The 26,098-nt window shown below is 40.5% G+C and overlaps 1 protein-coding gene across 2 annotated transcripts in view; it reads left to right on the forward strand.

Annotated features, from left to right (window-relative positions):
- DCP1A (decapping mRNA 1A) overlaps positions 1–25,051 on the forward strand; it is a 36,653-nt gene extending 11,602 nt beyond the window's left edge. The window contains exons 4-10 of one of the 2 annotated variants that reach the window (XM_083421496.1): positions 3,009–3,075; positions 6,609–6,732; positions 10,089–10,199; positions 13,508–14,257; positions 15,475–15,540; positions 16,710–16,928; positions 20,368–25,051. In XM_083421496.1, the coding sequence (XP_083277622.1) occupies positions 3,009–3,075; positions 6,609–6,732; positions 10,089–10,199; positions 13,508–14,257; positions 15,475–15,540; positions 16,710–16,928; positions 20,368–20,448 (1,418 nt within the window). In that variant the 3' untranslated portion in view covers positions 20,449–25,051. The remainder of the gene's footprint in view (positions 1–3,008; positions 3,076–6,608; positions 6,733–10,088; positions 10,200–13,507; positions 14,258–15,474; positions 15,541–16,709; positions 16,929–20,367) is intronic. The other variant, XM_083421497.1, reaches the window with a different exon arrangement.
- The last annotated feature ends 1,047 nt before the right edge of the window (positions 25,052–26,098 follow it).

Raw genomic sequence — 26,098 nt, forward strand, 5'->3', positions numbered from 1 at the left:
GCAAACATTTTCAGCAGTGCCACTGTCCGTCAGACCTTGTGGGAGGCTGGACTATATATGGTTTTTTTTTGGGGGGGGGAATTAATGAATTCCTATGCCCCACAAATAACCCAGAGATGCATTTTAAATAAAAGGATACATTCCACTCATGTAAAAACACGCTGGTTCCCGGACCATCCGCAGGCCGAATTTAGAAGGTGATTGGGCCGGATTTGGCCCCTGGGCCTTAGTTTGCTTACCCATGCTTTAACACCTTGAATTGTTACACCCTGTCTTTTATAAGTTATATTACAGTTGGTAGTTGTTGCTACTGTGCAATGAATTCAGCTCATTATTATTGGTCTTCCCTTGAGTTAGAAAATGTTTGTGAGAAGATGTCACTTGTATTTACAGTGGTACCTCGGTTTATGAACTTAATCTGTTCCGGAAGTCTGTTCTTAAACCGAAACCGTTCTTAAACCGAAGCTCACTTTCCTTAATGAGGCCTTCTGCCGCCGGTGCCCTTCCACCATTCGGATTCCGTTCTTAGACCGAGGTAAAGTTCGCAAACTGGGACACTACTTCTGGTTTTGCAGAGTTCGTAAACCGAATCGTTCGTAAACAGGACTGTTCTTAAACCGAGGTACCACTGTATTATTATGATTTATTAAATTTCTATACTGCCCTCCTCACAGGGCAGTTTCCAATTGTACATACCATAATAACAAAAAAACAAAAACAAAACAGTACTGTACCCACCCACCCCACATGCTTTAAAATGCCAGAGATTGTTTAAGTAGCCAAAGGCCTGGGAGAAGGGCAATGTTTTTGCCTGGCGCCTCATGATATGTAACGGCAAGCCACCACAGAAAAGGCCCATTTTCATGTTCCCACCTTCTGGACCTTTCGTGGAGGAACCACATGAAGAAGGGCTTCATATGAGATGGTGGTCCTGAGCCATTTAAGGATTTATATGTGAAAACCATCACTTTGAACTGGGCCTGGAAACTGATTGGCAGCCAGTGCAGTTGGACCAGGATTGGTGTACAGTGGTACCTCGGGTTACATATGCTTCAGGTTACAGACACGGTAACCCAGAAATAGTGCTTCAGGTTAAGAACTTTGCTTCAGGATGAGAAAAGAAATCGTGCTCTGGCGGCGCGGCAGCAGTAGGAGGCCCCATTAGCTAAAGTGGTGCTTCAGGTTAAGAACAGTTTCAGGTTAAGTACCGGCCTCCGGAATGAATTAAGTAGTTAACCCGAGGTACCACTGTAATATGCTCAAACTGTCTTGGCCAAGTGAGCAACCTGGCCATTGAACTCTGCAGCAGCTGAACTTTCTGAACTGTCTTGAAAGACAGACTTACATATATAATTGTGTTGCAGTAATCTAACCTAGAGGTTACCAGAGCCTAGATGACATAAGTTGGGCATATCCAGATAGGGGTGCAGTTGGGCCACCAGCCAAAGCTGATAGAAGGCACTGAGGCCACCTGAACCTAAAGCAACAGCAGTGTGTTCAGAAGTACTTTCTAACTGAGTATTATGATTTTTTTGATGTTTAGGACACAGCTATGAACCAGTTTCCTTAAAAGATAGTTTTGCATTGCAATAGTCACCTGCTTTCAAAGATTTAATCTTTCACAATGCTTAATGGAATCACATCTCCCCATTTTTATTTAAGAATTTGTCCCTTACTGAATCCCAATTTTTGTTAAGTATGGTTTAGTGCTTTGTGTGAATTGAGCCAGAATATCTTAACACTGAGACCTGGCCACAAGTTTCCTGTTCCATGGAATTATGGGCCTGCTAGCTTGATCCAGTTCCCAATCCCTGTTCTATTATCTGTAGTATATTATATCTTTTTTAGAGTCCACAGTTATTTCAAATCAGATTACTAAACTGGGCATCACTCATCTTGCGTCTTCATTTTGTCTCTACCCCAGTAGCAGAGCTACTCTTCTTCCTGTTCCCATGCGATGGTTTTCTTAACAGTGCCTTTTCCTTTGTTTATTCTGCTCCATATCCTTTGCTTCCTTTACCCATCATCTCTTGGGACTCTGTTATTTAGCCCGTTACTTACTTTGTCTCTCTTCCTCTGGCTGCCTTGCCTCCTGACCTTGAGTTTCCTTCTTGCTAGATCCTTTTTACTACTTTGCAAGAATAGAACGAAGGTTTATAGCCAGGAAGGTGACACAGAAAGGACTCTGCATATGCGTGTCAGATGAAAGGCTAGAAGTACAGAGTGAAGCAAAAGGAAAGACTCATGCAGTCTGACAAATTTCTGGTTCCTTTAGTTTAGACCTTTTCTTTTTCACTCCCAGGGCAGAAAGTGAAATATACATTTTTAAATGTATTTAACGCTTATACAGAATTCTCTTTTGAATTAATGTTGTTAACTTCATAGTATTTTAATGGTACAAGCATACACATACCTACTCATAAGTAAGTCCCACTGAACTAAATGGGACTTACTGGTACATCTAGTTAACTGTATAATTTTAAATCCAAAGTCTAATTTAAGCGGCTACTGACTTCTAAGTGAATGGTTCATAATTATCATACACATATCACTGGGCTGAATGTTATGTTGATTTGCACTGCACTTTGGGTTCTGCACTAGTCTTAAGTGCTCATTTTATCTGACCCGCCTGTAATTTAACCTGTCAGATCGGGAGCTTTTTACATGTAACCTTTTGTTTGGCCTAAGATTAAAGCTTTTGCCTGGGAACAAGATGTTTGTTTTCAGTATGGTTGTACATATTAAATTGTTCACTAGCAAGTGTAATACCATACCCTAACATCTGTTTTATTATTTGTTGCTCCTGTTTCCATGAATATTTGAAATTAGCTAGTAGTACTGCTCATATGTGCATAAATCATTTTAAGTACAGAATTTGTAATCTATGCATCCTGATGTTTTCTATTTGAAGATATTCTGTAATCAAAATGATATAATAATAATAATAATAATAATAATAATAATAATAATAATTAATTAACTGTCTTTTTTTAAATACCTTCCTCAAGTGTCAATTTACAGTATCTGGTTCTATGACAAGAATGATTGTCACCGAATAGCAAAACTCATGGCAAAGTAAGTATCTCATTTTTTAAAAACAACTTTGTGTTATTTCTAGTTTGCATTTTATAGCATTTCCTATAAAACCATGTATCTTTGCCAATATTTGTGCCGCCAGTAAAAATTCATGATAACTTAGTTTGTAATGTACTGCTTAATTTTGTGCTTAGAGTAAAGGCCATTTACTTTCCCTGTTTGCATGCAATGCTAAGCCAAACTATGTCTTAGCACCCAGGCAATGTGATATGAGCTCTCTTATAGTGCATGCAAAGTCAAAATATCTGGAGGATAATGCTATATCAGATAGCCCTGGTACCTCCAGTATCAGACACTACATGCCTCTGAATACTAGCTTATTTGATGGATGGATTAATTTGTTTAATTAACTTTCTCCTCCCCCATTTCTTCCGAAAAAAGCCTAGGATGGCAAACAGCAAGTGAATAAAACAATTTGATACAGATTCAGACTAGACAAATCCTATTGCTGGGGATCACAGTCAAGAGAGCACTGTTGCCCCTGTGTCCTGCTTGTGGGCTTTCTGTAGACACCTGTTTAGCCACTGTGAAAACAGAATACTGAACTTGATAGGCCCTGGGCCAGATCCAGCAGGACAATTCTTTGGTCAAGAATTTATCATAAACTGGCTCATTTTTATAATTGTAAAGTAACAGTATTATTGAACGGGTGCGATCCGTTGCTCAAAATGAGTGAGGAGTTGCAGTAGATCACTGTACGTAACACTCCTGATTCTGCAACCCAATGCTGGGTTCAAATTCTGTCAAACCAATGGATAAGAGTGGGGATTAGATTTGTGCTGGAGAGAGAGGGATTTATAGCAAGCAGCACACAATCCCATGGCTACCAGTTTTTTAACCGTGGTTACAATGTTAGGAGCATTACATCTGCATTGATCCAGTGATACAGAATCCAAATTCTCAGATCTGAATCATGCAAATTAAGATCGTCTGTGCCAATTAGTGAAGGTTTGCCTCTCTTCTTGTTGTGTAATTTGGTGGCTTTATCGCAGCGTGTGTTCAGCATGCCCTCTATATTACCTATAGTAATGTCATGTCTTGGAGGACAAAACACACTTATTTGACATCAAATAGCTGCATCAGCAAATACTTTAGAGCTCAGAGAACAGACCACTCTCAACCCTCTCCAGGGAATTTATTGGTATTTATGATCTTCTGTTTCTGTGAGTTTTTCATTCTAGACTGGGGAAACATTAATGTAATGATGGAGTAAGCTATTGGGAGTTAACTTGCCCTAGCATCTTTTCATGAAGAGAAGATATGGCGTGATTGACATATTCTATGATTGTTGTGATATCACCTTTTGGCTTTCCCATCAGCTGCCTGTAATATAGCCTGATGCTTTTGACATGGCATTTCCTGTTCTTAATAATCAAATCTACTCTCACTGCAGGAGACTAGATTAAAAAAAATAAATCACTACTCCATCTCATTGAAGGTTACTGTGTGTTAATTCAGGTGGCTTTGATCTAACCTGTTTCAGGAAAGTGGATCATTAAGTTTTTAGCAGGCTCCCAAGTAGGGACCAAGCACTGGCTATTCTGAGCCAGAGCCTAGATCTCCTGCCCCTTTCCCTCCCATTTTAAAAGCTTTGTTGAAGGAAGCTTTTTTTCTAGGGTGATTGGATGCCCTCTGAAGCAGCGTGGTGTTGATACCCAGCCACCCATCATCTTAAGCCACATCTGCATTATACATTTTTAAAGCATAAGCATACCAATTTAAATAGCCATGAGTTCCCTCAAGAATCCTGAGGACTGTAGTTAAGATTTGTTAGGAGACCTCTATTTTCCATTACTCAGCTACAATTCCCAAAGTTCCCTGGAAAGAGGGAGAGATTGCTACCGTGCTATGGTTCCCAGGATCCTTTAGGGGGAAGCCATGACTATGTGGTATGATACTATATAAACTGTATAGTGCAGTTGTGGGCTCAGCTGCTGAGAGGCATCTATGTTTGTAAATTAGCATCTCCAAATATTATGCATCAGGGATGCCATCTCGTCCTCGGGATTGTGGGTGCCTGCCGCTGCAACATGGGCGTGCTACGTCACACACACTACATGCAGGCGTGTGTGTGTGACATCACATGTCCATGTTGTGGCGGTGGTGGCTCCTCTTATTCCTCCTCTCCGCAGCCAGCGGTGCACTGTTTTCTGTGGGGAGAGGCTCAGACTTGGAGGCAGAGAGACTCTGCCTCCACATCCACGCCCTGGAAAAGGATGGCTCGCTCACTGGCTGCGAGGACAGAGCTGAACTGCTTCTCTCTCTCAGAGGCAGCACCGCTGCCGCCTGCTGGCTTTTCTCATTGACTTTGTGGTGGCTCAGCCTCCACAAGTTGTTACTGTGGGTGCCCATGGCCCCCTGGAGATGGCTCCTATGTAATGCATATTTGGGTCATGGGCTTGTGCCCTGATCCTTTAAATTTCTAGCAGTGTTCCTGCTCTGGACCAGTGAGAGAGGTTATGGTAAAATAATAGTCTCCTTTAAAACACACACACACAAAATTGATATCCCATCTTTCTATGCATATGTACACTGAAAGGTACATTTAAAACAAAATAAATGTGACAATATGATCAACTGAAATCTAAAAGTTAGCACAGTATATTGCAAAACAGAAGCAAAACAAACCTTTAAAAGGCTCTGACTAAAAATGCAAGTTGAAATAAAATAGGCTATAAGTGTGCACTTGAAAATAGGCCATGAAGGGATCAGACATACCTCTCAGTGACTAGACTATATCATTTGTATTTCTTTCCCTCTAATCTTATTCTTTCTTATACAGAATTTTGCACACAAGCACACCATCCAGCTGATGAGAATCAGGCTATTCCCATAATGCACTTAGAGCTTCCTGTGATAATTTGTGCCAAAAAATGTCATAATAAACTGGGCTCTATTGGTTGGCAATAAAACATTTTTGCAGTAGTGGCTAATAAAGGATTTTATAGAGGAATCTCCTGGTGTTGTTTTTTGATGGGCTGCTGCTGTATTTCACACTGTACATGTCTACAAAAGTGGGAAATGTTCACATGAAAAGTGAATTGGCGTGTCTTGGTGACTGAGCATATTTACAAGTAGCCCAAATTCAAAATTCCTTCAAATGTGCAAAAGCTTTTTGTTTGTGTAAGTGATCTGCTTTTTTTTTAGAAAGTACATTTACTCCTTCTACTACCTTGAGAATGGCCTAACTTGGTCATAACCAGTGGAATCACAGGTGTTGGTTTACAGTATTACTTGCTCCCATTTACATGGCTTTACTGTTAGGTTATCTAAATGCTGTACATAACCACTGTACAAAACCCTGCCAGTTTTGGGAAGTAGAAACCAGCAATGAATTGAAATTATAAAATTCAGGTTTAGAACGTAAACTCTGTTGGGGTTAAGATGTGCACAGAATTCATGAAACATGTATTCAGTTCAAAATATGAAACATGAAAATATGAATGGTGTGTTTTGTTGTACATTTTTAATAAAATCTAATCATATGCTGTTTCCCCCCTCCTCTATCATAGAGTAGTGCAAGAAGAAGCTCAGAGATCCCAGCTGCTGTTCCAGGACAGAAGAAGTGTCAGCAGGATTAATGGATGCACTGATATCCTAGAGATGCTTAGCAAAGCTAAGGTTGAATATGAACAGGTAAGGAAAGTATCTGTATTAGAAATCAGAGGTCAGACTTGCATTACATATTTTAGTGGGAGCCAAAATAAACTTGGTGTACTTTCTTTTGCTAACTGTTGGATGGTTATCCCTCAATGATTTCCATTCATTCTCTTTTCTTTTTCTAGCAGTAGGCACTGGCAAAATGGGGCTGTCCTGCCTTGTTTTTCTGAGAATAACTGGATTTCCATTAATGTAATTTTTGTGTGTCACTGTACATAATTAGGCTTTTGAAATTTAATTTCAATCTCAAATGGCTGCCTTTCTGGAAGCTGAGATAAATGTCAATGGAGGTGTTGCATACTATTACTCAAGGTTCATGTTCCTTCTGTGCAAAGTTGATTATATTAACAACAGTCCTGGAAAATTGGGCAACAACAAAGTTGCCTGTATTTTAGTATCCCCCTAGCACAACTTCACACTAGAAACTTTCCTTACAGTCTTCAGTACTATAATACACTCTGTTTTCTTTCTCCTTACCCAAACTTCCTGAAGGAGAAAGAGCGAGCAGTGAATCATCATAGGCAGTGCATGGCAATATTACAATGCCTCAGGGCATGTTGAATCATGAAGCAAATGGCTAAGGGCTTTCATCTATCCTGGAATACCAATTTTAGACACATTGGTGTTTATCCAAGCTAGAATAAGTTGCTGTACCTTTTAAAAACGAAACAGTAGCCTGTCATGGTTTATAAAATAATGGCGACATAATCTGTCTTGGCTCTGACAGTGTTGACTGAAAACTTATAAGGAGAAACAATGAGAGAGAGAGATTCCCCCCCCCCCCCAAGCTTCTGTTTTATTTGGGAGAAGGGGGTTATGTGAGTTAAACATGCAAATATGGTTTTGCCTTAGTATTTTACATCGATCAGTTTAAATTTCTTCGTTTAATGCCTTCCCAACCCTCACCTTCAGTAGTAATCTGTCTAGATAATGTAGAGTTGCCTAGCTCACCCTCTGTCTTCTTAATTGTATTGCAACCACACATCCATTACTGCCTAGGTTTTATTAACTATGGCAGTCTCCCCACCATCCCTCCAACTCGCCTGTGGTGGGGTGTCCAGTCCTTCAGAAACGTGTGCACCGTGTACTCCTCATCTACTTCAAGCCCCCACCCATCTTGTTCCCCCCCCTCCTCAGGGAGACATGTTAAATGAATCAGGTAGGACTAGAGGTAATAAGAGAGAAGAGAATTAGCAAGTACTCCTTGATTTTGATTTTTTTAAGGTGGTGGAGTAGAATGAATTAAGAAAAGGAGCAGTTTCAATTAGTTGGGTCCAGAGTATCTCCTTCCATTTTTTGAAAGAGGCCTGGACCCACCAGAGGTTCCCGGTCATGGATGAGAAGATGACTTATGGCAATTTTCCCATAAGTCATCTTCTCATCCATGAGAAGCCCAGAAATAATTTGGCAACCTTAATCATGTGAACTATTCTGGAAAATATGTCTACTTGTCTGTCTTGTAAACGTCATTGTAAGCTAACTTTCTGTCTAAATATGCACGCCCTCTTTTCTCTTGGGGTCTAATATGAATAGCTTGGACAGGTTGAATTGAATCACTTGATTTAATGTATACACCATTCTGTACACTCAGGGCAGGTTGAATTCATTATAATGCTGCCTCTTCCATCTGTGGGAGGCAGGGACTCCGACTCCACATTCTTGCGCATACTTTGCATAACTCCTCCAGCTATTGAAATGTGCCCTAAACCACAGCTATCCAATTTGGTTTTCAGAGGTGATGCTTCTAAATATGCAGCTCTGTAAAGTACCTGTTTAATGAAAGAAATGAGAGAGAAGCTTTAGAAATAAACTCCTGGTATAAATTGAATTAGTGTTTTATGTTGTTTAGTTGTGGGTTCTCTCTGTTGCTGTGTCATGTGACTTATACATTATTGCTCCTTATTCTTTTAATTGCATGCTTTTTCAAGCATGTGTATGTTTTTATGTCATTCCTCTTCCTAATTCCTTGCCAATTATCTTGAGTCTATAATAATTATAGATGAATTTGCATTTTATAGAAAAATCTGCCTAGTACAGTCCAGATGGATCATAAAATAATCCTGCTGTGCAGCCCACATGTGATGGGCAGAGAGTCGGCATGAGAATGTGTAGCCAGGAGTGAGAAAAGAGCTTTGTAACTGCCTGAGTGATTTAATATAGGATTCTAAATCAGCTTAATCTTTCATGTACTCTCTGCATCCAGTCGGTATGTGAAAATGAATGAGTTTGGTTAGTGGGTGGATTCTTTTTTTTTTTTTTTTTAATAGCTAATTTCCCCCCTCCCTCTTCAGAACGATTATAACACTTTTTGTAACCTGGCATTAAACAATCAATGATATTTTAGGATTGCATTTTTAAACAATTAAATTGGACTTAAATTCCTTACCAAAATGTTAGCAACACTAAAAGTGCAGGAAATTGGGGGGGGGGGGGGCAGGGACACAGCAGAGAGAGTATTGTCAATCTATGTTGTGAATTTTAAATCTGTAAGATAAAGTAAAACTTTACATATTTATGCAAAGTTGTAGTGATGTGGCAGGTTTCCATTGCTGGCCATGTTTGCAGCTTGCTACAGTCGGCTTAACTTCCTTGTTTTGATGGTCAGCTCATGAAGCTTGAAGCTTGTACTTGGGGAAAAACTTTGCGTAAGGTAATATATCGACTGAATGTTTTCTCCAACAGCAGCAAAGACTGTCAACTTCAGCTCTGTTGACTGCATCATAAATGGCACACTCAAAAGATTTAAACTGGCAGGTCTCTTGAACCATGAAGCTGAATCATCACTTTATTTTAGTGCTGTTAGTACATTTGCCTAATGCCTGGAAACATGCTGGACTCATGACTGTCCTAGCTAATTTTATAATTGTTCTGTGTACACCTTGGTGTGTATTTTCACAAGTGTAAGCACATCTACCCTTTTAGAGGACGTGCACCCAGTTATATAGCTGTAAGAGATGTTTTAAAACTCTGTTGCGTAGACATTCTATATCTTCTCCATTCATTTGCGTAACCCAAATGGCCTGAGTCATGCATTCTTGTCTAGCTGACTACAGCTGGGAGAACTGTTTGGGTTGAAGCTGGGTGATGCTGGCCATAATGTTTAATCAGCTTCTGATCAAGTTGTGCCTTTAGCATGACACTGGCAGAACTATCATATGATTGTGCAATGTGATCTCCACAATATTGAATAGATAGTATGTTGTGAAAAGCATAAAGTGCAGAGAGAAGAAGAGCAAGCGAGGCAGAGATCTTCCTGGTGGGTTTATAGAGGGGTGCGACAAATGAACACGTCTGAGTGGGAATTAAAAACAATAATGCATTTTATTTTCTAGAATCAGAAGAGTGACCTCATTTGCTGGACACAACCAAGTGCAAATCCCACAAAGACGGAAAATACAGAGATTTCAGATCATGGATCATCAATGTTACAAATGCAAGACCATGTACGTTCATTTTAAAGCACTGTGACACTACTGCACTGTTTTGTTACCTTTATAATAAGTGGATCATTGGGTTTTATCCCGTGCTTTTTTCTGGGGGGAACACATGGGGGCGCATACCCCTAAACATTTTGTGAATCTTTGTCCTTTTATCCATTTACTGTATTTATTTTTCCTGATTTTAACTATAAAATGGTGTTTTTCTTGAGTCAAAATGAGAGTACTCCTTAACATTTTTAAAGAAAAAAAAGCACTGGTTGTATCCAATGGTAGTATTGTAAGCCAAGGCACCCCATTTTCACCAATTCCCCCCAACAATTGACGCCCTCTGTGCAATATCCCATAGTGTTTCAGAGGGTCCTCTTTTGAGGGGCATAGGGGACTTGTCCTGGGTAGGAGGGATCAGTAAAATCAGGGGCCATGTTTTGTGCAAGTGGAAGTGCTTAACACTAATGCAGAGCCACCAGTTGAAACAACCATTATGAGTTTATAGGTCCTTCTAACTGGAACATGGTGTTCTGTAGATTGCATTCAGTGCTGTTCATAGGCAGCTGTTTGGATCCAGCAGAGGATTCTATAAACAGAAGGGGGTGGGAAATAATTTTCACTGATTTCCCCCTTCCCTCTGGAGACCCTCCAGAACAACATGGAAGATCACTTGGGGCAGAAGAAAGGGGCAATTTGCCAAAAACAAAACAAACAAAAAAACCCCCAACCCCCTCCCTCTTCTGCTGTATCAAAGAGCCTTTTGTGTAGAGAAGGGACAGCATTGTAAACAACCCCTGTGTCTTCATTTTTAAAGGTACACTGGTACCTCGGGTTACAGAAGTTTCAGGTTACAGACGCTTCAGGTCACAGACTCCGCTAACCCAGAAATATTACAGTGGTGCCTCGCAAGACGAAAAGAATCCGTTCCGCAAGTCTCTTCATCTAGCAGTTTTTTCGTCTTGCGAAGCAAGCCCATTAGTGCTATTAGCGGTTTAGCGGCTATTAGCGGCTATTAAAGGCTTAAGGGATTAGCGGATTAGCTGCTAAAAGGCTATTAGCAGTTTAGTGCCTTAGAAAAAGGGGGCGGGGAAAAAAACCCCAGGAATCGCAAGACATTTTCGTCTTGCGAAGCAAGCCCATAGCAAATTCGTTCTGCGAAGCACCTCCAAAACAGAAAACCCTTTCGTCTAGCGGATTTTCCGTCTTGCGGGGCACCACTGTACCTCAGGTTAAGAACTTTGCTTCAGGGTGAGAACAGAAATTGTGCTCCAGCAGCGCAGTGGCAGCGGGAGGCCCCATTAGCTAAAGTGGTGCTTTAAGAACAGTTTCAGGTTAAGAACGGACCTCCAGAACGAATTAAGTACTTAACCCGAGGTACCACTGTATAGATGACCGCTGTGTTGAACTATACCTGCTGAACTATCACATATTATATTTGTTGGTGCCGCCTCAGGTGGCGTGATCTCAAGCTTCCCCTGCTGCTTTAAAAACAACAAGAGTTCCTAACACAAGAGAAACAGGCTAGATGGGAACTTTTCTTTTCCATGGTGCTTTAAGCTTAGAAAGTAGAATGTGAGAACCATGAGTGCAGCATTCATGACTCTGTTGTATGTCTAAACATGGGGCAGCGCCCATTGGATTCTGCCCGTTCTGTAGGTTGCTTTTACAGCAACAGTAGGGAAGTCTGACCACCTAGGCCAGGTTTTGACCCTCATCAGACATCGTAAAGCTTATCAGTCAACTAAACAGGAGCTTTGGCTAAGAAGTGAGACAGATAGCCAAGAAAGATACTGTATACTAATACAGAAAACTGGTCTCAAGAAATAAGATGAGCAGGTCTTGTAGGTCTTGTGCCTGTTAACAGTGCCATCTAATGGAGGAAAAGGAGTGGTGCACAATTTAATCTTGGAGAGTCTCCTTCTAGAAATGGGGTTTTAGGGCCATTTTGTCTTACTGAAGCCACTGAGGGTTTTTGACAGATCTACAAGGAGAATGTTGGATGTTGGAAGTTTCAATTTTTAAATTGATGCAGTTGATCAGAAGTAGTCTTATCTGACTTTTGGCTCTTAATGGGGTTTGGGGTGCATAGTCCCAATTATTAGTATGGAATTGAAGATTAAAGTGAACCAGTGCTGTAAGATTCTAAAATGTTACACTTCTAGATCACAGGAGTTTTTCCATCCTTTTTATTTCTCTTTCTCCACCACCTTTTTTCCTTTTATTATTCTCTTCTCTCCCTCCCCCCCTCCCTCCCTTCCTTTTCGGTGTCTTCTATTCTGGGCCATTATTGGGATTATACACACATGGAAGATAATGGCTGGCTGGTGAAGGGCCCTGTGTGAGAGGCAGGGAAGGGAAGAAAGGGAATATCTCAGGTGATAACTGGAAGGGTCAACCCCATTCTCTGTGAGACAAGGGTTAAGATCTATTTGAGAGAGGACTTTGCTTTTCCTTTTTCTTTTCATTTAAATTAGTTTGTCTTTTATTATATTGTATTATGAAACGGCTTCAAAAAAAATTATGATATAAATGAGTTTTGCAGTTCTGAAAGTGGCAGGGAGCTAATTTTCTCACCATGAATATTTGCTTCTGTGCACAGGGAGCAAATAAATCCTTGCAGTAATAACACACAACCCCATTTCTCCTCCATGCTGGAGCCCTGCCTTGTGTACAGTAACACACCATGCCAGGCAAAGTAACCCAGGACCCTTTTGTTGGCCTTCTAGCAGCTCATGCCTTCCTATGCCCATGTGCAGATCTTACTTCTACTTTAAACTCCTTTTTTGTACTTATCTATTATAGTTTGTAATCTTTACAAATATGAACTACTTATTTGTGAAGCAAAACTGATAATTCCTTGGAGTATCATTTGGACTGCCATGAGATAGGATGGCGATATCTGTATAGAATGGGTGAAGGAGTATGAAAATAAGTAGCTTCTTAGGGCAAGTGTGCTTATGGCTCCGTCATTTTTTAAAGTCACCTCATAAATATTCTCTCCTTAAGGGTATTTGTAGATTAAAATGCTACGCAATTTTAAGGACAATGAAAAGCAGTAGGGGAAAACCTCTTACAATTGGGATTCCCAGAATTGGTTGTTAGCGTATATTGTTTCATCATGATATACAAGCATATTGTGCCCATAAGTATAAAAATATTGTTGATAAAACCTATGGCCCGTAGTGTGTTTTTTGCATGGCTCTACAACTTTTAGTAAGCTGTTCTCTTTTAAATTCTACACACTACCACTAATTTACTGGAGACCTGTCTTTGTATACATTTTAAGCTGAGCTTCTGCTCGTTCTTTTTTCCTCTATTTCTAGCCGTGCTCATCCATACCAAAACACCTAACAGTGGAAGAGTTATTTGGAACGTCATTTCCAAAGGAGCACAGTCCAGTTCCCTACTCTAATCCAGAGAGAACCAAGAAGCCTGACTCCTCATGCAGAGAGCACAATTTGCTCCTTCCTTTTTCATTTGAGCAGTCGACAGTGATCCATCAGCCTCTGGGGAAACTGGATGGCTCAAGCTTCAAAAGCAATTCTTGTACCTTATTGCCACAGGAGTGTATGCCGCCTTTACTGATTGCCTCACCTTCTGCCCCACAACCTGAAGTGAATAAAGCTCCAAACTATGCCGTACAGCTAAGCCCTAACCTTAATTCCACTCTGGCCGCAGAAGCTCCCTGTGTGCAAATGCTTCAGAGCGGCAGCACAAACAATAACATGCTGCAAGTTATGCAGCAGGCTGCCAAGCAAATGTCTCCGCTTGTGAATCAGCAGCCGCCTGATATGAACCACGGTCCGCAGAACATCACTCCCAGTCAGAACCAATTCTTAACATCTTTGGCTGCAACCAGTACAGAAAGCGCTTCGAACATGTCGCTTGCGAATACGGATCTCCTTCAAAAACTCAGGTTGACCCCACAACATGATGTTATGCAGCAGTCGGCAAATAAAGCGCCAGTAGCGTCTAACTCCTCTTCTGCCGCTAGCCAGCTGGCGACCCCAGATCGTTTCAAAGAATCCCACACCAAACAAGCCCTGACTGGCAAAGCAATTCCACCTGTTCAGGTCAGTTCTCTTAGTGTATAATAAAATGGTTAGAGTGTTATCACACTGCTGTTCACAATAGAGAAGCAGGCGGGTGGCCCAGGTATGGAGGCAAGTGGGTGGAGCAAGCAGGCGGAGTGCAGCCCAGGTGAGCTGCAGAAGACCAGCTTCCCATCAGCTGTCCTGCTCTGCTGCCACTGCACGCCTCTCGTGACTTTTGCTATTCCAGCCTTATCAGCATGGAAGGCCAGGGAGGGAAGTGGCAGCAGAGCAGGACTATTGCTGGGGAGCTGCCCAGCTTGTCCTGCCTGTTCCTCTGTGGCTTGCCTGGGCTGCTGCCTAGGCGAGTTGTGGGGGGACAGAGGTGCACGGCTTGGGCGAGCAAAATGAGCAGGGGTTGCGGCTCCTAGTAAATTAATATATGTAGATTGCTTTAGCAATAAGGCTGATTGTAAAACCATTGGTAGGTTAGTGCTATTAGCAGCGGTTCTCATGTTATTACACTATGTTATTTGAGTCTGAAAGTGCCAACACAATTTCTTTCTTGCCAGCGGGTGAATTGGACATTTGTATTGGATACTAGTCTTGTAAAGGGTGCTTTATAACGCTGTTCTGGCTAGCCAGTTACCGTATTTTTTGCTCTATAAGACTCACTTTTTCCCTCCTAAAAAGTAAGGGGAAATGTGTGTGCGTCTTATGGAGTGAATGCAGGCTGCGCATCTATTCCAGAAGCCAGAACAGCAAGAGGGGTTGCTGCTTTCACTGCACAGCGATCCCTCTTGCTGTTCTGGCTTCTGAGATTCAGAATATTTTTTTTCTTGTTTTCCTCCTCCAAAAACTAGGTGCGTCTTGTGGTCTGGTGCGTCTTATAGAGCGAAAAATACGGTAGTTATTTTTTAACAATGTTGGGTTTTCAGTGTTTTTCTTTAAAAGTGATGTATTGATCAGAACACTTTGGTCCAATACAGATGAAATTGTGTAACCGGCCAAAACAGTATTTGTTGATTATGTCAGTAGAGACTAGATGGTCAGAGAACTGTGCTTGAATCTGGAAGACCAAGTCTCACCTTTCCAAGCAAGCATGCGGTGAGGAGTAGTACAGTACGTAACTGACAATTTTGGTTACGATCTCTTATAATAGGTTACTGTAGGTATCTTATTTAACAAATGAAAGGGGGAAATTTAAGAAGAATGCTGGATTGTTCAGATACTATGTATTTCTTTCTTTAAAATTGTAGGTTGCACAGCAAAGCAAGGAGCTTGAAACATTTTCACACCCCAAAGCTTTGTCAAAGGCAAGCCAAGTATGTATTTAAATCCTTGCATCACCAGAGTGTCTTTCCCTGTCTGGATTTGTGCAAAGGCCAATTCTCAACAAAACCTGGTTCCATCCAGGCTGACAACCTAATGTGTCTTGAATCCTGATCCCTATCCATTAATTAGGATGACCTAGTTCTCCTTTAGGGGACGCGGGTGGCGCTGTGAGTTAAACCACAGAGCCTAGGACTAGCCGATCAGAAGGTCGGCGGTTCGAATCCCCACGACGGGGTGAGCTCCCGTTGCTCGGTCCCTGCTCCTGCCAACCTAGCAGTTTGAAAGCACCTCAAAGTGCAAGTAGATAAATAGGTACCGCTCCAGCGGGAAGGTAAACGGCGTTTCCATGCGCTGCTCTGGTTCGCCAGAAGTGGCTTAGTCATGCTGGCCACATGACCCAGAAGCTGTATGCTGGCTCCCTTGGCCAATAAAGCGAGATGAGCGCCGCAACCCCAGAGTCAGCCACGACTGGACCTAATGGTCAGGGGTCCCTTTACCTTTTAGTTCTCCTTTACTAGTATACTCCTTCTGGAGACCTCCAGGTCTTGCAAGAATTGAAATATGCCTAGCCAACAATCCTTTCCCTTGTAGCTCATAAAACAATAATGCAATTGGCTGCTCTCTATAAAACTGCCCAATTTTTCCAGAGCACATCTTAGTAATCTCTCATTTCTTTATAAGATCGAGTTTATATGCTGGTACAAAGAGTCCAAGAAGGCATCAACAATTGTATTGCTATCCATATTATTGTAAATTGCTACAGAGTTCTCTTTGAGCTACCACATCAGTATGCCAGAATAAAAATTTGGGTTTATTAATTATTTCCTGAACGGTGTCGTGATCCAGGTTGGTCACAGTAGTTACTCTTAGCATCCATAGCTTTTGTGAGGCCCTTTCAACTTAAGCCGCTTCATTTCTGCATGCAAGTCCCCGCAGCTTGTGTAATGTTGGAAGCGCCCAGGTCACATAAGAGCCAGTGAAGCAGCCACTTCTTTTGCCAGTGTTCCAAGAAGCTACATCACTGGTTCCTGCTATTTTAACTGGGGCTTCAAACAGTACCAAAAAGGTAATGTCAGAAGAGGCTTTAATATATCTAGATAGTTCTTTAAAAATGAGGGGGGAAATCATCCCCATCTCATTTGATTTCTTGTTTTTGCAGGTTGCTTCCCCACAGTTTGCTGCAGCTACAACCACAATGGCACCTTCAGTCCTCTTGTCACCTAGTGTGTTCCAACAGTCAGCTATGAAGTCCTCCGACATCGAAAACAAAGTTGGTTCCTCTTCTCCTCTCACTCTTGGAGCAGTGGATGTTCCAACATTACCTCCGGCAGTTCTTACTAGATCTCAGCTTCAAGAAACCTTAATATATCTAATAAAGGTACAGTCAGTGACTCATTTGGACTCTTGATTCAGAATAAAGTGCTGATTATCAGTGGGTACCATAAAGAAGGTTAGGAAGAATAACATCGATAGGTGTGTTAGATCATTTAGCAATAAAAGCAGCAACTAGAAAACTGTTACCAATATTTTAAGTGGTAATGATACTGATAACCTTAAAAACATGAGAATTGTTAATTCAGTTAAATAACACAATTTATTATTAAGTATGCTAACTTAAATGTCATCTACCAAGTACACTCATTTTGAGTCCTCCCTGTTTAGGGTCCATTTCGTTGAACATCCATGGCAAACCCAGAAGTACTGGGTTACTTCCGGGTTTGCTGCTCGCGCATGCGCAGAAGCACTAAATCACACTTCTGCGCATGTGCAGAGCTGCGCTTGTCAAGGGTCTCTTTTGTTGAACGTCCAGGGCTCCGGAATGGATCCCGGACACAAAAGGAGGTACGACTGTAACTCACTATCTAAGGATTTTGAGGCAAGAGGTATGCCCTTCAGGACTGATTCAGAAATATTTGGAGTTCATGTTTCTAAGCCAAATGATAACTGCTGAAGGGGAAAAGTGGATAATCGGGACCTCCCAAGTTGCAAATTTTGTTTTAAAAGTCTGCTGTGGCCATGGCACCTGAAACGTGTTGGGCACGTAGAGGGTTCTGATTTTTGAACTGTCCAAATTGTTCACAGAGGAAGAAATAAGTGCTGTCTGCATTTTAAAGAACTGCTCAACCTTCCCTTAGTTCACTTCTTTTGAGTGAATCTAATCTGTAAGTTCAGAAGGATGGGAAAAATAAAGATGGAAGGTGTTTGACTTTTATACATGAAAACCTTTAGCAAAATAGGTTACAAAGGTGTAGTTGGAGATCACAAATCAACCTGCTTTACCACAGGAGTTTGTTCATTAGAAGTTCCAAGTGGCTTGGCCATTCTCAGTTTATTCTGTTATGAAATATTTGAGAATTAATTGACGCTCGTATTTAGTCAGCAAAAGCACACTGGCTGATTTGAAAAATTGTTTTTTTAGTTATGTATTGGCTTCAGCTGCAAGGCTGCTTTGTAAGTGTGCCAATAAATCCAGTGAATCACAAAGAGAGATCTTGCACCTAGGACAGGCTTACATTAAGAGGATTGTTTTGCCCTTTTTGTCATCGCCAGGGTCACAAACCTTTGTGCTACATCAGGGCTCTCTAGTTCGTTCTATACTGATATCAGTAAGTCTTGCATACAGAGTACAGATCTAAAAATAACAGGACACAGAAATTAGTGTTTTGGTAATAGAATTGTTAGGAATAAAATGGGCCTGTACCCGGGTCACATAATCAGCTTTGTGGCCTCTGTTTTGTTTCTTTGTAGTTTTTTTTTCTGCACAACCTGCTGTTTCTTTTCCCCTGTCAGAACCGCAAGTGAAACAAAGAGACTTGCTGACTGCGAAGGGAGGGGAGAAGAGCCCCTTTGAACAGAGGTCAACTGTCAGCAATTTTACTTTGCAATTAAAATCATGCCGCACTTTCAGTGATCTTGAGAATGTGCTTTGTGTTGTCTTAAACCTTCACAAATGCTGTTTCTGACCTTTAGTCTGCTCTCTGCTTTGTATATGTCCGACCTGGTTAACGGTTGATAATATTATTATTAAACTCCGCTTCCCTTCAGTGGAGGAGTATTAAAAAATAGTGCTACAATGATAAGCTATATGTGGATCCAAAATGCAAAGCTCATCTGATTGTTACATTTATTATAACTAGAGTTCTTTAAGTGATGAATGAATAAAACAATTTAAAACACCAGTCCAAATAAAACACCAGTCAAATGACAGCACAGAATCCCTGTAAAACAAAACAGCTGGAGCAGAGGCTAAAAGTCAAGTAATAAAACGGTAATGGAGAGCCACTACACATCCTCACTAAAACCACGTTCCAAGTTACCATTAAATGTAGATATAAATGAATTAATATAGCTGATTCTTAAGAGAATAAGAGAGGATTTTTTTTACTATGGAAAGAGATTAAAATAGGTGAGAGGCGAGCCTTTCCTGGGAGGTGATTCCTCTGTTGGGGCATGACAAAAAGGCCCTCACCCTTCTAAATGGCACTTTAGGTTCACATTCCCATTAGAATGAGGCCATAAAATACCGAATGGTCACATCTAATTTTCATGAATATATTGGCTTAGAATTGCCCACCTAGTACACAAAGGTATCTTTTTTCAATGAAGAACCAGAAATACGGATAACTGACAGGATGTTTGTTGTTGATGATGTTTAATTTGAGGTGCAAATTCACATGATGGGAACACTGAAAGTCCCAGGCCATGCGTATAGGTATATTTGTAGAGGCCTGGGCAATGATGATGATGATGATGATGCCAGCTCAGCTGGTCCATGGAGGTCAGATAGTGAAAATGCCCTGCCTAACTCAACCCACGCTATACCCAAAATGCAAGAAGAGACTAAATGGAAATGTATAGTGATCCAAACCTCAAGGCAGGTTAAATCCTACATATGCAGATACTGACTTTTTATTTCATTTCTGTCTGGTTCTTAGTTATCATCCAAAACAAATGAGCCTTCTTGTCTTTAAGAGTCTGCTTGCTGTACTAATTCAGATTCTTCTTGTACAGTTGCATTCACTTATGCAGGTTTCCCTCGTTAGCTTTCACTTTGAGACTTAACATGGATTTGTTAGTTCATAATACTGTCACTAGTTTTCGTCACTTCTCTTTGTTTCTCTGTACTTCCGCATTCACTTTACCTTTTCTTATCTTAGTTGCTTTGCAAGCACCCTTCTAAAAGGTTTCAAGTAGTGTACCCTTGTAAATAAGATTGATCTGGCTTTAATGTAGAAATAATTCATTTTAAAATCCATACTGCTTCCTCAGGTTGAAAACAATCTAAACAGCCCAAATGAATTTTGATAGTGTTACCAAGTTACACTGGAATAGCCTTGAGCACTGAATTGGGCAGTTACATTTATCCCATAAGGTCAGGACAGAGATACCACTGTATATGCTCAGTGATATTTCTGAGCGATATATCATTGATAATACAGTGGTACCTCTGGTTAAGTACTTAATTCGTTCCGGAGGTCCGTTCTTAACCTGAAACTGTTCTTAACCTGAAGCACCACTTTAGCTAATGGGGCCTCCTGCTGCCGCCGCACCACCAGAGCATGATTTCTGTTCTCATCCTGAAGCAAAGTTCTTAACCCAAGGTACTATTTCTGGGTTAGCGGAGTCTGTAACCTGAAGCATATGTAACCCGAGGTACCACTGTATAGCTTTATTAAACTTCCTCCTTCATGCCTCCTACCCAACTCCTAAACTTACAGGTTTTGTTAATAGGTGTAGAATAATGAATTGGGTAGGAAAAAGTAATGAATTATTTCTGTCATTGGTTTAATTATGGTTTCCCCCTCTCTTTCCTTCAGAACGATGCGAATTTTCTTAGTACGCTTCATGAAGTTTATTTACAAGTCTTGACCAAGAATACGGACAGCATCAAACTATAACTGAAGTAAATACAGTTCAACTTACCACCTAATTGTTTCAGAAACAATTATGCCTCTTCTGTGAAACTGTTAATATTTTTAAAGGTTGTTTTTAGTTGAAGTTTTAAGTTTTGTTAAAGTAAGGAGACCTTGTCCCTTAAAAATGGATGACTAATGTTCTCAGAAGTGATCTAGGTTTCACTGTGACCAATCACCAGCAGGCTTTTATTTCTGTATGCGGAAAATGGTCTTCATGTTTAACAGCACATTATTTTTGAGTGGGTTTAGAGTAATATGAAAAACTGTTTTGATTTTTCTTCATCTGGTACATACATCTAAATAATTAGGGTGAATGTGGCCTAAGCCATCTTTGGCAGTTGAGTAAAGATAACAAGTTGTGAAGCTAACTTCTGATTTAAAGAGCCGTGGAAGGAATTCAGAATATCCTTTTAGGGTTTGGAAGGAAACAGTGGAAAGCATTGTAAAAATGCTGGGGGGTTTTTTTTTAGCCTTAGAGCTGGATGGACTCAGCATGGTATTGACCATCAAGCTGACTCCCTTAATATGCAGTGCTGGCTTATGCATCCCTATGTTTTACTAAGGCAAAATGAAGGTGGATTATGAAATACCCCTTTAACAATACTTGCAGTGTTCTTATATTTTGTTAATGATACTATTTTCAAGCAAATAATTTTTAAACAGAAATGGATGGAACATCATTGTGGTCACCTCATTGTCCTTTCCAGGCTTAATGCAAATTTTGGAGGTTTGCCTGTAGCATAGATGGGAAGGAACCCAGAGAAGTGTGTATAATTTCGTTTTTGGTGTTTAAAAATGGGCACATAAACAACAAACGCAGTCTGCTCTTCTCCCCATATTTCCCCTCCATTTGCAGGTTTTTGTGAGTTCTCATAGAAGGTTAAGATTTCATTACCACTGTAAAGATCAAACTTCTTCCCAAAGGAAGTTGCTCTGATCTCCTTGTTGTTTTATATGCTGCTATCGGTCTCTCCTTGACTTGTATTTATTTCATTATGGCATGTGATAGTAGCTAGCAATACTCTAGTGTAACATAAATCTCAATATGTTCAAGCAATACTAATATTAAAGGATGGGGTGGTTTTTGTTTTTTAGTAGAAGGTCTTTGTTTTATATTGTGAAAGGTAATTTTGTAATCCTTTTAACCGATCAACACACACTGCTTATTTGTCAGAGCATTGCTGGAATGGAGGATCCATGTGTTACAATCAGTTTCCTGTGCAAGCCACTGAAATGAGTAGGGGTTGATAAAAAGCACAGCCAGGATCTTATAAAGGCCCCCTTCTTTTGGTAGAGTTTGCAATGGAAAAGGTCCTGAATTAGAATGTACCTGTTGCTCTTAAAATTTAAATGTAACGATGATCCCTTCAAGGTGCAGATACTATCATGTAATTCATCTACCAAGCTTTAATTATGATTCCACCACAAATCATTGTTTTGATATATAGCGTGTTGGATTTTAAAAAATCAAAATATGTACTTCATTTTGAGTGATTTTAGGTAGATGTTTTTATGTTTAGCAAAATATGCCTTTTGAGAGAACCTCTTCGGCCTTTGAACTCAGTGTTTCTAGTTGCGAACATAGTATTTTATATCAGATATATGTGCAGAATTCAGGGAAATATGTTAGTAGTGATAAGCATATTCGACTAATGTTTTGGCTTTAATGGTAAAACTCAAATGCTTCTTTTCAGGCTTTCTAGACCTTTTTTTTTTTTAAGGAAACATGAGAGCTCTACTTAAATGCTGGACCTTTGATAGCACACCCATGTATGTGCACCAAGAAAAACATGCTTGCTTATTTAAACAGAATTATTCTGTATGAAGCTTTTTCCGGGGGGCGGGGCAGGAATCAAGCCACTGCAGTACTCTTCAGTTTATTTTAAGTGGCTGTATTAACCATACCCCCTGAACCAAATTTATATAATGCTGTGTTTGTAGTTAATAAAGACTCAAGAACAGTCCTTAATTATTGTGTATGGAAAGAAGAAAACCTTCTTAGCCATAAGCATAATATTGGAGGAATAACGATATTGAGCTGAACTTGGTCACAACGGTCAAAGTAAGCATTGTATCCAAATATCTGTGGAAATGAAACAGAAGTAGCCAGTGTGGTTCTCTCCAGATGTTGAACTGCAACTCCCTGACCACTGACCATACTGGGCAGGGCTGAGGGGAATAGTAATCCAACATCTGGGGGACACGTTGGCTACCCCTGCTATAAAGGGTTCCCTTATATTGAATGTACCATTACGGTTTTGTGACTTCAAGGGGTTAGTGAGAGAGAGTTTTGCTTCAGACAGCATCACTGTTTCAAAGAATATTTGTCCCAGTACACTTTGTCCTCCTGTTTACTATTTTGCATTATAATTCCCTACAAACCTCATCTGGTAGCTTGGCAGGTCAGAGTTCTCAACTGGTAGATGTATGTGCAGCATCAATAAATAGTTCTCTGTTTCCAAAGAGAATTCCCTTAGCTAGAAGAAAGTTAAATCTTTTTTTTTTTTTTGTCAGTAGATTTGCATTAACCTAGGATCTTACACACGCCGTTAACAACATTTGTGTATGTAGCAGGCTCAAGCTGGGAGGTCACAGACAAGCTAGGCAATACAAAGCAGCATTCTGCTTTTATTGCTTATTGTAGCGTGAGAAGTTAACAAATGAAACAAAACAAAACATTTTAAGAATTGCTTTGAAAAACAAAACTCTGCTGCAAGGTAAAAATCACAGATGCTTACAAAATGCAGAAATTACTGGACAGCTTTAGCCTGATTACATATGGTCATATCCAACAGTAATCATACTCAGAGTAAACCTATTGAAATTGATGGAATGAAGTTCCTTAAATTGAATGATTACAATAGATCTGTTCTCAGTGCAATTTGGTCTTTTAATCTCTCGTAGAAGTTTAGAGTTATAATGAAACATTTTATTCTTACCTGCATGCAACAGTAACAAGCACATAGCTAACCGACTTGGGCCATTCTTTTCAAGCTTATATTTTAGCAAGGTATTATTTCCCACAAGCAAATGTATGATTTTAGACCGTCCTAAAATCAATATTCAGTATCTTAAGCATGTTGCCTATATGCAGCATTTTATTAAAAATTGCTTAATATTTGTCCATCCAAAAGTGGCTTTAAAACAAGCAGCTTACTCAATAAGAACTCATTGCTGTTTTGTTCTGTTGCATTAACAATGTTTTGTTAAAAATGTGCCTAGCAACTCTGTATTTGTGACACACCCGGCAAAATGGAAACAGTCTGCTAAGAGCTAAGGCACAATATGACAGTATGACAAGTAAAAGCACGTCTTATTCTGACATGGGGTTGGATTCAACGTTTCTTCGATGAACAGAAAAGCTCATTCTGTGGAAGAGACAAATGTTCCTGAAGGAAAGGGGGAAGGTGATCTTGCAGATCCCCACTTCCTCCTTGCCCCCCCCCATGCTGCTTCAGTTTTCTGGAAGGTTCCTCAGCCCTCCAGAGTAGTTTTGGTAGAAAGGAAGACTTGGTGGAAACCGCTTCCACATTTCCATCTTCTGAGAGTGACATTTCACTCCCTGGAACTTTGGATCTAAGCCAGAGAGTATAATCATGTTTCAGGCATACTAAATGGTATCTTCCCCCCCCCCCCGTAGTTCTCTCTTGCTTGAATTTAGGGCATTCCACCAATGCCATGTTTAGGCACGGGTATAATTAGTGTGGAACTTTCCAGGAAATATATTTAATGTGGAGTGGTCTGACACAAAAACCCAGCCACCTCTTGTTGGCTTACATGAGTTGCTTCTTAAGCATATCTTTAAAAAGAGGAATGTGTGCAATATATATTTCACCTCAGTTTTGGACATCTTTCGTGAACATGTTAAAGGTGCAATATCTTCACTTTAAGTGGGAAACATTTGCAATAATATTCCCCCTGTGGTTTGTTTTTGTACCAATTTAACATTGTGGGCACATGGTGGTTCTCTGTTAAAAATGCACACTACACTCAGTGTTTGGGTTTAGCGCTTTAATTTGCACTCGCATGCATATCAAGAGTTTGAGGTGCTTCCGATCTTTTGGATTTTAAGTGATTACTATAGGAAAACAATGGGCATGGTCCTGTTCCACAGGCACAGCATTCACACCTGAATGATTCCCAGAGGATCAATAGAGCCCTGTTTCCCCATTTTTTGTGGGCACATAGGAAGTACAAGAGACCGATAGGAAGAGGAATGGAACTTTTGTACGTGTGTCTCATTCATATTCGTAGTCCTTGACTGCTTGGTTGAAGTTATTCATCCTTCTACGCACATATATAGGTGGGGGTATTGGGAGCTGATATATATTGAACTTGTTGGAATCCTCTACATACTGGCACTGCACCTGTGGTGGCCTGGATTGTGCCCACTAGCATTTGAGCAACTTTTAAAACTGTCACCATAATGCTTCATTAACATTTCAGTATATGGGTATGTAATTTGTGCCATCTTATTATATTGGCAAATATTAAGTTATTGCATAAATGTTTAAGAATAAGCATTTTTCATTGAAAATTTTGTATGTTTGCAGATATATTTTTGTAATAAAACTTCAAAGACAAATGTTCTGGTCTGTCCTGATATCTTCTTGGTGGCAGTTCACCTTTTGAAAAGGGAGTTCAGCTTAGGAGAGCTGTTGAAAGCTTTTATGAAGGTTTGATAATTGGGTACCGTCTTCAAAAACCAGACGTATCTGTACTTTAACACAAAAATGTGACTCTTGGGATTGTAGCCAACTAGCATTGAGTAGACCCATTGAAATTAATGGATCTGAGTTAGTCGTGCCCATTAACTTCAATGGAGGTACTGTATGTGGACTAACATTGAATGCAACCCTAGATTCTTGCATCTGTGTTCCTTTTCGTTTGCTTTAACTTTTTAATATAAATCTTTAACATATGTTATACGAACATCTGATGCTACATTTACCCAGAGAATATGCAATTATGAAATTGGGGGAAGAAGCTAAGGAGAAAACATCATTGGAGATGCTGTAAGACATTCACCTGACAGGCTTAGCATCTTTAAAAAGCCAGGATGTCTTCTGAAATTAACTGTTTCATTCAAGTTGATGAAGATGTAACCTGAATACAAGCATCCCCCTACTTACGTGCGTTATACTTGTACATGACCGCACATATGCACAGCGCTGAGAAATACCATATTGGCCTGAATATAAGCCACACCTTTAAAATTGGAGGGGGCGGGAAGGAAAAATACCCAAATATAAGCTGCTCCATTCCTTGCTGCTCCTGGCTGCATACTGGGGGGGGGGGGGAGCTGTGCTGCATTGCTGGCAGCCTTTCCCCTTCCTTCCTCACTCCCTTCCTGACCTTGGGGGGAGAGGACGGGGACTATGCGTGAGGCGGGCACTGCTTTACCGCACTCTTGGCGCTGCTTGCCCCGTGCTCCTGGCTGCATACCGTAAGGTCACGAATATAAGCCACACTTTAACTTTTCATGGTCAGAATTTGGGGGGAAAGAGGGTTATATTCAGGCCAATACGGTAAGTAAATGGAACCATACCATCCCTGGAACCTAAAGAGGATGTCAGTGAGGGCAGAGGAAGTCCAAAAGAGGCATAGTGTGGCTTTGTTTAAGCCGCTCAGC

Source organism: Podarcis tiliguerta (assembly GCF_965153285.1).
Source record: "Podarcis tiliguerta genome assembly, chromosome: 2".
NCBI classification, from domain to species: domain Eukaryota; kingdom Metazoa; phylum Chordata; class Lepidosauria; order Squamata; family Lacertidae; genus Podarcis; species Podarcis tiliguerta.